General features: G+C 37.5%; 2 protein-coding genes across 4 annotated transcripts in view; one reads left to right on the top strand and one right to left on the bottom strand.

Moving 5' to 3' along the window:
• Positions 1-726: 726 nt before the first annotated feature.
• Positions 727-3,454, top strand: LOC114878273 (galactosylgalactosylxylosylprotein 3-beta-glucuronosyltransferase I). Its single transcript, XM_029191884.2, has 5 exons — positions 727-871; positions 993-1,268; positions 1,725-2,245; positions 2,315-2,611; positions 2,688-3,454. The coding sequence occupies exons 2-5, from the start codon at positions 1,142-1,144 to the stop codon at positions 2,784-2,786; spliced, it is 1,044 nt and encodes a 347-aa protein (XP_029047717.1). The 5' UTR covers positions 727-871; positions 993-1,141; the 3' UTR covers positions 2,787-3,454.
• Positions 3,455-3,505: 51 nt separating this feature from the next.
• The window catches only part of LOC114878272 (fasciclin-2), an 82,252-nt gene continuing 75,357 nt past the window's right edge, over positions 3,506-10,400 (bottom strand). For 2 of the 3 annotated variants that reach the window (XM_029191879.2, XM_029191880.2), the window contains 4 exons: positions 9,815-9,943; positions 9,164-9,233; positions 8,162-8,287; positions 3,506-7,076 (listed from right to left, as the gene is read on the bottom strand). In XM_029191879.2, the coding sequence (XP_029047712.1) occupies positions 6,935-7,076; positions 8,162-8,287; positions 9,164-9,233; positions 9,815-9,943 (467 nt within the window). In that variant the 3' untranslated portion in view covers positions 3,506-6,934. The remainder of the gene's footprint in view (positions 7,077-8,161; positions 8,288-9,163; positions 9,234-9,814; positions 9,944-10,400) is intronic. The other variant, XM_029191881.2, reaches the window with a different exon arrangement.

The raw sequence follows: 10,400 nt of genomic DNA, 5'->3' as shown, positions 1-10,400 counted from the left end.
AAAATACTATTCGTATTGGCCTATAAGGAGGAATAAAATAATAAATAAAAGGGATCCCCATTATGAGCTTATTTAACAAGTTAAGAAAATAAATAAATTAAATTGAATAAACTATTAAAATAAATGAAAGGTATATGTATGTTTGACAGGTAGATCCACACCCCTTGGCGGTCACGATAGGACCAACAAGGACTGAGGAGATATCACCTCCCTCGAAGTCGAACGGGTGACAAACAATAGCTTTACTACCTTTGCTCGAAAGATCCAACAAAATTGAACGTACCTTTATTTTCGAGGTGTCTTGAAGTTGTCTCCCTTGGCTCGACTCATCTAGGGTTTTCCGTACTCAGGTATAGCATAGAATCAAGCGGAGGCGCGTCATTTTAGCACGCTCTCCGATTAACCTTGGAACGCGGTTGAGCTAGGAAAGATGATGCTAAAAATTTCTGATTGAAATGCTATCTTTCGCTGCTGATTTCGTTCGACGTATCTCTTATCGATTTTCATGACTGTTTTTTATACGTTTCGATCTGTTGCTTCGAACTATTTAGGTTTTCATAGGCATCTTAGATTTAATGATTATTTAAGGTGAAATCATTCTTTTTTAAATATGTTCAGGGTTCATATTAAACATATGTTAAGGAGGTACATATTCTGTTACAACTCTGCTTGAAATTTGGCTTTGAAAACTCGATGTGGCTCCATTCCGACGTACGGTCTAGGGACTTTTGGTAAGAAACGAGATGTTAACCTGTAAATACCGTCCAGCCACGCTCGTACTAATTCTGCGTTGTAAAATACTCTTTTCTCAAGTTTGCAGTGATAATAAATCTTGGATTACGCTCAGATAATATTCCTGCGGTCGATGAAGGTAATGTGTAATTCACAGATACTTTAAAAAGCATTAGAGTAGCTCGATTCTCGTATCTCGAGTGTTATTGAATTTTGTTGATAATGCAGTTGATGTTAATTATGTACTTTTCCGATTACAGTGCAATATCAAAGAATGACGCATAACGTGTCCCTCCACAAATGGCCTTGCTTAGAAGGTTAGATATCACCGTCGATTCTTATATGAAAGATCGTAGACCGTTACAACAGTGTACAGTAAGAATCCAGAATAGTGTCATGGTGTGACACGATGACAGAAACTGTATTCCTCACTGACGAGTCCGGTACTAAAGTTAATATGTGGGGTGGCTTTCGTTGCAACAAGAGTTTCCTAATATTGTTCCTGATTCATGTGATCGCGTTTCAAAGTTTCGTATGTAAGTGTTATCTAACATTCTCTACTTCTCCAGTTTCTTTTGTCTCCTCTATCAGAACCAGCGGTTCGCGCATGTAATCCACACATGGAGCATGTAACCCTCTCTGCGCATGTTCTTCACCAAATTCAAACTGGTTAACCTAAAAAACATGCGTAGTATTAATTATATACGACTATAGTTACGAAAAAATGTTGGTATCTAGGAAAATTGATCTATTATATATTCCCTAACTTTATTTCAATAACTCAACGGTTTGCCTAAGTCTTACTGATAAGTCCACTAGCAGACTTAGAATTAAATATTCTTCCCTCGAATCGAAATTTTGATCATCCTTAAATTTCATGCTCCATCGTCATTATGACTGACAAAATTTACGATAAAAGTTTGATTTCCTGATAATACTGAGTTAATTCTCTAAGATTGATGAACTAATTATAATTCCTTTATCTTAAAAAGATTACCAGGAGCATAACAAATGGCAAGAGCTAAGAGATAAACTGGAATCAATGATCGTCGAGCAACGAGATGTATACGGCCTAACGTACAGTATAATGAAGAGATTGGAAGGGCACGGGGTACAGAATGGAATCAAGCAGGAGCCAGCCGACAGGCCTACGATTTACGCGATCACCCCAACGTTCACCAGGCCTGTGCAAAAGGCCGAATTGACCCGATTGTCGCAAACATTTCTACACATACCAAACTTCCATTGGATCCTCGTCGAAGATTCCGAGAAAAAGACGAAACTAGTTACGCGGTTCTTAGAGAACAGCAGTTTAATTTATACTCATTTGGCAGCGTTTACACCGCCTAATTATAAGCTGGGTCGAAATGACCCGAATTGGAAGAAGCCACGTGGCGTTGAACAAAGAAACGCAGCGTTACGCTGGCTTCGAGAGAATACGAAATCAACCGATAAAGGGGTAGTGTATTTCGCTGACGATGACAATACGTATTCTATTAAATTGTTCCACGAGGTAAGAACATTAACCAGCCACTGCAAGTGGTCACGAAAGGGTTACGTAACGTGCACCTGTTTGTTGCAGATGGAGAAGATACAAAAGGTCGGTGTGTGGCCGGTCGGCCTGGTAGGTGGTTTAATGGTGGAGAAACCGATATGTGATAACGTTACTAATAAGGTAATCGGTTTCAACGCTGCCTGGAAGCCGGATCGTCCGTTTCCATTGGACATGGCGGGCTTTGCGATCAATTTGCGGCTTTTATTAGAAAATAAAGATGCTCTCTTTTCCTATGATATCCAAGGTGGTTACCAAGAAAGCGAAATACTTAGACAAATTGTCACTAGGGACGAATTGGAACCATTAGCAGATTGTTGCACTAAGGTACGTTTGTGATTATTTACTTATTTTTTAATTATCTTATGAATAACATAATTATCGTTCTATATGTTTCGTTTAGGTGTACGTGTGGCACACACGAACCGAACCACCGCAGTTAATCGTGGAACAATTATTAATAAAGAAAGGTAAACGATCGAACGTAGGCATCGAAGTCTAATAACAATACCAAATTGATATTTGCCACGCTTCGCGATCGTCGAACAAAACTCATGCCATAATGGAGTAACGTGAATTTTTAATTTTGCGAAATGAACTCGACGGAACAAGGATTTTTATATACGCTTTTTTGTCATTTGCAACATGGCTACGTAGTCAGTTGAATGAAAATAATAATGCAGTGCTATAACGCGTAGTAGCTTATATGTGCATACATGATAAGGACTTTTATAAGGCTTGATTCAAGGTTTAACGTGATTATCGATGGTATGCTTGATCAATATGGCTGAAATACTATAATTAACACGTGGATCTTTTTAGACCTGAAACGTTTTCAAATACTCCTTTCGAATATTCAATTTATTTAAATTTTATCTTCACTTAAAAAAATTTAAAAAATGGGATAATCATGATTTGCAAAAAACAATTATTCAAGGTTACGATACAATGTAAATGTAATTATATAAATAAGATGTGGGTCTAAGAAGACCCAGTGTGACCGCCATGCGTGTGTTTAATATCGTTTTACCTGTTCGAATCAAAATTTGTTATTTTTTATATGCCTGTCAGTACAAGGCCCTTCTTTACACGATAAATCATGTTTTATTATCCTTTCAAAGGTTGTAACGAAAAATGTAACGTTTGAATAAAAGAAAATTTTAAACAAAACTTGAGAACATGCGATGTCCGTAGATCTTAAATTATTCGACCCTTGAAAAATGTTCTTTATCCTTTATTAAGTCGAGTACGTTTTTTTTTCGACGCGTACAGAAAAAGCATACATAAAAAATATGCCTTACACCTACGAACTTTTAATAATGCTGCTTTTTTTTCCCTTTTCGTTTTAAATTGGAAGATGCGCAGTAATACTTTTCGTGGGAAGCTATTTGGATTACGGATTTTGGCAACGAATATAAAATAGCTAGATAAACGTGACCATTTCTCCTCTTCAACCGAGCCGCCAAATTCGGAATATCTCGGTGAAGCATCGAAACTTTGACGAACAATTCGCCATCTTTCTATTTTGTCTTTTCAATATATACAGGGTAATTAAAAATAAAAAAAAAAAAGAACACGGATCTAAAACTTACAATCCTCACCAAGACGAATAAAAATTGTTTAATCGGCGTAAATCCTAAGATGAATCTTTTCGATGAAAATGACAATATTTTAAATAAACGAGAAGCTAAAATATATTTTTACAAAATACTTCTAGGAAAGTATCCCTCCAGATGAGTACTATAAGTTTTAAGCCGCCACTTTTTTAACACCCTGTATATATTTCTCATGTATAATAATGTACTCGTTTGACTTACATGCTAATAAGTACTATATATTTGGCAAAACTCTGTTTACGGTACGTAAAAAAGCTACTCGGTGCAGAAAGTGTGTGTTCGCGAACGGGGAAGCGTAAATTTTTCATTTTAATTTTATCTTCCTACAAGTAGGTACTCAAGTAATCATTTAACAATAAATATAATGACGATCAGTTATTTCTTTTACCAGTTTATAATACTTTAATTCGTTAACTCGTTTTCTCGTCTGCGAACCCACTTTCCGTAGCCGCATACAACAGTCTAAACTTACCGAACTCTCCTAAACTTATCATCGATACTCCTTAAAGATTAGGAAAAACGTTTACAAGCATTTACAAAAACTTATCACATTTTTAACTGTTTTTCTCGAAAAGCCATCTTACATGTTAGGACAAAACTGGTACTTTATATTATCGAATATTATATAATATATATATATATATATATTTATATTTATATATGGCAGCTTTCGATTGTTCTCTGTTTTTGTTTCTTTTTTTTTTTTTATTATTTTTACGTACCTCAGAAATAAAACTTCAATCTCTTATTTAGTGTCAGCAAGAATTATAACTTACAGTTTATTTAAAGCGAAAAAGAGCCCATCGAAGATGTCACTGCTGATTACACTATACACATATCGTTTAGAGAGACTTGTAACTTGTTAAAAGATACATTTGGGACATAATATTGACACGTCGTATCACGATCGACGCATCGAATAAAATTTCTTTCAGTCCCTTCGTAATTTTCGTATCTTACAGTTTTTTATTTTCTTTTTTTTTTTTTTGTTTTAAGTATACCGTTTCAGAGCTGTGTATCAATAATCCGATCGCTATAGAGGATCATAGATCGATCAGAAATTGATGATAGCAAAAGCTGCCCAATTCTCTTACTTACAAAGTAACCTACGTATTAGAGGATTATACAATAAAATGCTTAAGAACGAGAGAACGTAAAACGTCAAAAAGACACTTGGGCTGCTCTTGCACGCGACGTAATCTTTACATTGTATAAAATGTACATACACGATAAACTATCACGATAAATTATATCACGGATAAAAACAAAGAACGTGTCACGCGAGATGTGTCCACCTCAATGTAAGAGAAAAACAAAAAAAAGAACACGATTAACCGTGAATAAACGTAAGGGTTGGTGACCGATACGTCAGTCATGTTTGTTGGACAAGGGCAAGAGTCACGTTCAGAAAAAAAGCCGCGCAATAGAGATACTTTTTTTTATATCAAATTTGTTCGTGGCTAAGGAATACGCGTAGCAAATGAATTTTAAGTATGTTCGTTTGCAATTAGGCTTCTTTCAGTTAAGAGGGAAATTGTAGTTTTCAAGTTTTTCATTGTCCAAATTAAGAGGGTTGTAAGTTAGGCTCTTCCTAGATTTTCTCTAAATCAAACGGAAGTGGAGGGATGATCTTACAATTGCATTTAACCAAGAGAAGACTACATTTCACCCACGTGTACAGAAGTACCGAGCACGTTAGGTTTCTCTAAGGAAAATGGCACTGTAGAAGGATTATTTGAAAAATTTTATTTAATATTTATCTTATAGGATAGTTTCTCCTAAATTTATCCCAAATCGAAAGCAAATAAAGACTCCTCTCTCAACCCTCACCCTTAACTAAAAGAAGCTCTCCCTGCACCCCGACTGTACACTACCGTACAACGAGTCGAAATGATAAACCTTGAGTGACCTGAGTTGCTTGATCGTCAATGATAATTGGGATGCACGATTCATTTCCATCAAGTTTCACGCTTAAAGGAATCAGTCTTTGAAATAAAGTCGTGGAATCACGAGAAATTCGTCGTTTCATTAAACTGGTGGTAAATTGTCAGAGAAAGAAATCAACCTGTGTCGTGGACGTATATAAAACACGTAATTAAGCATGTCGAAGGGGGATTCACAATCACCTTTCTCAAATGTTATATTTACACAGGAAACCTCTATTCGTCGTGACAGAGAGGTTTTCCTATTCCGTTCGTTTTCTGCTTCTCGTAAAACGGTGCATCGTAAAAGTCTTCTTAGTTACAGAGTGTTCTCTTAATTAATCGTAGAAGAAAACGAGATGGAAAAAGGAAGGATTATTCCTTTCCCCGGTTTCGTGCTGTGCGAAGGATAACACAGTACTACCCAGCGTACTAGACTGCGATATTATCTAGGGGGTGCCTCGAAGCAAATGGCCACTAAATTATCGTCTGACTTCTACCAATTTCGCCATTAATTTTGTACAGTTCTTTCTCTTCTGAGTGAAAGCGATCTATCTAAACTCCCCTCCTTGCAATATTCGCTAAATTACATTAACATCGATAGTTTCTTTGTTTCTAGAACGATCTTGGGACGCTAAAGTATCTTTTACTTGCTTTGGTGAGGAACAGAGAGGGACAGAGAAAGGGGTTAGAAAAGGAATTCTACGAAGGACACGGGCTAAAATCATACGTACCTGTACCGAATAAATTTGTTAAGTGCAGAAGTTATAAACAACAGCTAACAGAGTTCCTGGTGCGTGTCCTCGAGAAGCAAGGACGCGGATAAAGGGTTGCTCACACGAAGCGTCGTTCGATCGCTTCAAGACGACGCGTGGGTGGCACTCGAAGGACATGTTTCGTTCCCGCGCAAAATCTCGTTCTAATAACGTATCGTTTTGAAGTTCGAAAAAGGAGAAGACTAATTTTTTTTGTGAACCGCGGAAACTCTGTTCCCTTGCACGTTTCGGGATACCTGTTTCCTTGTATCTTTCTTGTCATTTTCGAGAACACTTTTGAACCGGAAACAGCGTTTCTACGGTGGTGATTTACAATCTAGTACGCCGGAAGAATATCTAGACGGCCGAATCCTTGCCGACGAATCCGGTCTTTGACACGGATCTCTTTCCGTCGAAGGTGATTGACGTTTCACGGCGCAATCCCGAATCAATGATCGGCGTGATCTTCTTCTCTTCCTTCAACGGCTCCTTCTCGTCTCTAAAACGTTTGAACAAAATAAAAGACACGGGTTATCAATTGAAGACGATGCGGATTCCTTGTGGTTCTTAAGGTTAATTCTAGTACTGGGCATAAAAAAGAGCATGTCCAGAGATGCGGCGCGTGGTGCAACATCGAATAATACGCATATAATGCATGCCATCACTCGTTAGTATCGTGTATTTGCAACAGGAATATCCTCCGTCTTTAATCGCGTGTTAGACCCATAAGGGGTGAAACCTTCGATAATTGAAAGAAGGTTGAAATTGATTGACACTTCCTTCCATCAAAATTTTCCAATCAACGTAGGGACGTTTGGGTTGTATGTACATTTTCTTTTTTTTTTTTCTTAATTAATTGTGTCGTTAAATTCACAGATATTTCAGAAACAGAGTAATCCCGGATGCTGCGGTAACCTCGCTTTGTCGTGGTCGAAACTGAATTACCTAAATCCATGATACACGGCTGAATGGTAGACAGGGTGAATTAGAGCGAATGTTAGTGAGTATTTGCTACGTGGTTAACGAGCAATTAATAACACTTCAGAGTGTTGATATCTCATGCAGCATAGCCAAAGCACGGGCGAATAATGGCGGTAGTATGCAGCGTGTGTCAAGAGTGATAGAAGGCTCAGAGAAATAGAGAAGAAAACAAAAACCATGGTGAATAATGTACATTGTTGTCTTACGGAAAGTGGTTGGCGGTAGAACAGATGCATTGAGAAAAAGAGAAAAGGAATTTGGTACAGGGAAGACAAACAAACCAGAGTTCTCTCATGCGGCGAATTTGTTTTATCGATGGACGGACGTTGGTTTGGTCCCATCCATCGAATCGTTTAAAAAATAGAGAAAAGAATCTGCTATTTTTTAAGCAATTTGAAAGGAGAATATCCTTAAGTGTATCCAGGAAGCGTCGAGGAGTTTGAGGAGATAAATAAATGAAATATAGAAAGAGGGGTAAAGGATCGTAGAGGATTGAAGAAAAGGAAAAAACAAAAGAATATCATGCCAAGTAGAAAGCCGTGTCAGAGCCCCTTCGAAGAGGGGCCATGCTTCTTACTGATTTCACTTATGTATCTCTCTTACATGGCAGTGTGTTTGACCAATCTAATGGTATTTTTTCCACTACCCGAGTCTTGGATGGCCGTGACCCCGGCGACATTGGCCATTTTTTGGTCGCAATACGGCAACGGAAACCGCCAACCGTAAAGACTACCGGTAAAAAAAAAGAGAGAAAGATGCGAGAGGGTCAAAGTGTCTCCTAATGGCGGGCTATTTAACCATGGAATATTGTATTATTTTGCGGCTGGACAAATATATGGTTCCGATTCGAAGGCGAGGGTTAAACGGACACGCGATGACCGGTTCCGATTTCTCGGTTACTCGTTAATGAGTCGACGTTCATTAGAGACATTGATGAATAATTATAGTAAGTATAAATGATGATATTTTTCAATAATTTTAAATAAAATTTAAGTTTATTAGGAACTCCATAGATTATATTCAATTTGCAATATTTTAAAAATTTAATATACAATTTTAATTCAGTTTTATTAAAAATATTCTTGAATAACCAAACGAATGAAAAGAATTCATTATCGATAAATACCACAAGATGAATGCAGTTCATTTATTCCGAAGAACTCGAATAACTTCAGTTCCCGACAAACCGGTACCGGATTTCCAAGGGTATTTGAAAAATCCATCGTTTCTCATCAGCTAATTTGCACGTTAGTCACGGCTTCCCGCGGGAATCTCGAATCGAATTCTTTCGACGAACGGAACGAAGACGAACGAAAGAGATCCGCGTCGGAAAGTCTGAACAAAGTTCGACAGAGGTTGGGGAAGAAAAAAGTTCGATGACACGGTAAATATAGCGCCAAAGACTTGCCAAAGCACAATGTAATAAAATATGTATGTATGTAATGTATAAAGGAAGTCGATTGAATAGATTGATCTATAATATCGAGAAAGGATGTCAAGTGTGTAGGTGTGGCATGTTTGACGAAAGAAAAAAAAAAGAAAAATAAAGAAAAAAATAGAAAAAAATATATAAGAAGAGAAGAATTTAATTGGAATGATCCTCACCTGCCTAATTTCGCATCATCTTCGTCCACTGGTTTCCGGCGTGATCGTTCGCACACGTAATATATAATTCCTGAAATAAAAATTATAAATACATATATGTATCCAAGATTTTTAATTCGCGCACCTAATACTTCCTTTCCTTTTGCTTCGTTAAATCGAAACCTGGATATAAATTAGCCTGGAAAATTTCATGTAAACAGAGGAAATCGTAATTTCGTATAAATCCAGTATGCAATTTGAAACAAGTTTATGCCGGTGTTTCGGGTAAATTAGTGTTGTAATTCCGGATAAATCCGAGTTGCAATTTCAGCTAGATTCGCGGGTACCGCTACTTCGAATAAATTCACGTTGCACTAGAGAACGTAATGTCGCTCCGCGATTTTAACACTTTGATTTATGTTCACACGCGAACGAATTTACGTGGACATTTTGAGCGTGGTAAATTGAATTTTTAATGAAACCGCGGCACACTTTCGCGTAATCTTAAATCGTGCGGTTACGAACGATGCAATTTCGCAAATGCGTTATGATTCCAGACGTATGCACCTAATCATCGAATCGTTAGAAAGTTATCATTTCAAGATAAATGCTACCCTATGGATTAAACGAATCAAAAGGAATCGAAGAAATGCTGAAAAATAATATCCTTACCTGTTTTATGCGCGCAACAGCAGATCACGTCGATTATGATGATGATAATGAACAGTACCGCGATCACGATACCAATTATGGCCGCGCTTGATATCAGAGGTGCTTCATGAATCTCCGGACGGTCTGGACCTTGAAGGATAAAAACAACACGTCAGAAAAGATTTCACCGGGTAAACATGAATTGATTGCAATCCGTTAGTGCAGAAGCATTACTTAGCGTTGTTTGGTGATGACGAGGGTAACATCACGGTTATTTTGCGAATTTATTATCGTCGTTACGTTAAAATAATTTTGAAAAAAATTAAGTGGCAAGAAGATGAGAAATGTTCAAGTACACACGGCCGATCCAACAAATATTCGATTATCGAGAACACGATGATCATCACCAAACGCGCGTTAGAGATACGATTAATTTTAGTCTCCTGAAAAGAAACAAGATCGGCAGGGGGCGGGGGGCGCGTTCAGGGTAGGTGCCAAAAATCCGTCTTCATCGATACAAGCGTAGACACGATAATATACCAGAAACCAAAACGAATATAACAAACCAAAGAAAAAAAAAAAAAAATCACAGGCAACGCGTGATCGA

The sequence above is a fragment of the Osmia bicornis genome, chromosome 6, assembly GCF_907164935.1.
Source record: "Osmia bicornis bicornis chromosome 6, iOsmBic2.1, whole genome shotgun sequence".
NCBI lineage: Eukaryota > Metazoa > Arthropoda > Insecta > Hymenoptera > Megachilidae > Osmia > Osmia bicornis.
The sequence above is the reverse complement of the archived record's forward strand: the minus strand, read 5'-3'. Positions and strand labels throughout refer to the sequence as shown.

Excerpts from the sequence above, each read along its gene's own strand:
- LOC114878273 (XM_029191884.2), top strand. The coding sequence starts at position 1,142 with ATGACAGAAACTGTATTCCTCACTGACGAGTCCGGTACTAAAGTTAAT. Across the intron at positions 2,246-2,314 it reads CTATTAAATTGTTCCACGAG|ATGGAGAAGATACAAAAGGT; the intron begins GTAAGAACATTA and ends TGTTTGTTGCAG. Across the intron at positions 2,612-2,687 it reads TAGCAGATTGTTGCACTAAG|GTGTACGTGTGGCACACACG; the intron begins GTACGTTTGTGA and ends TGTTTCGTTTAG.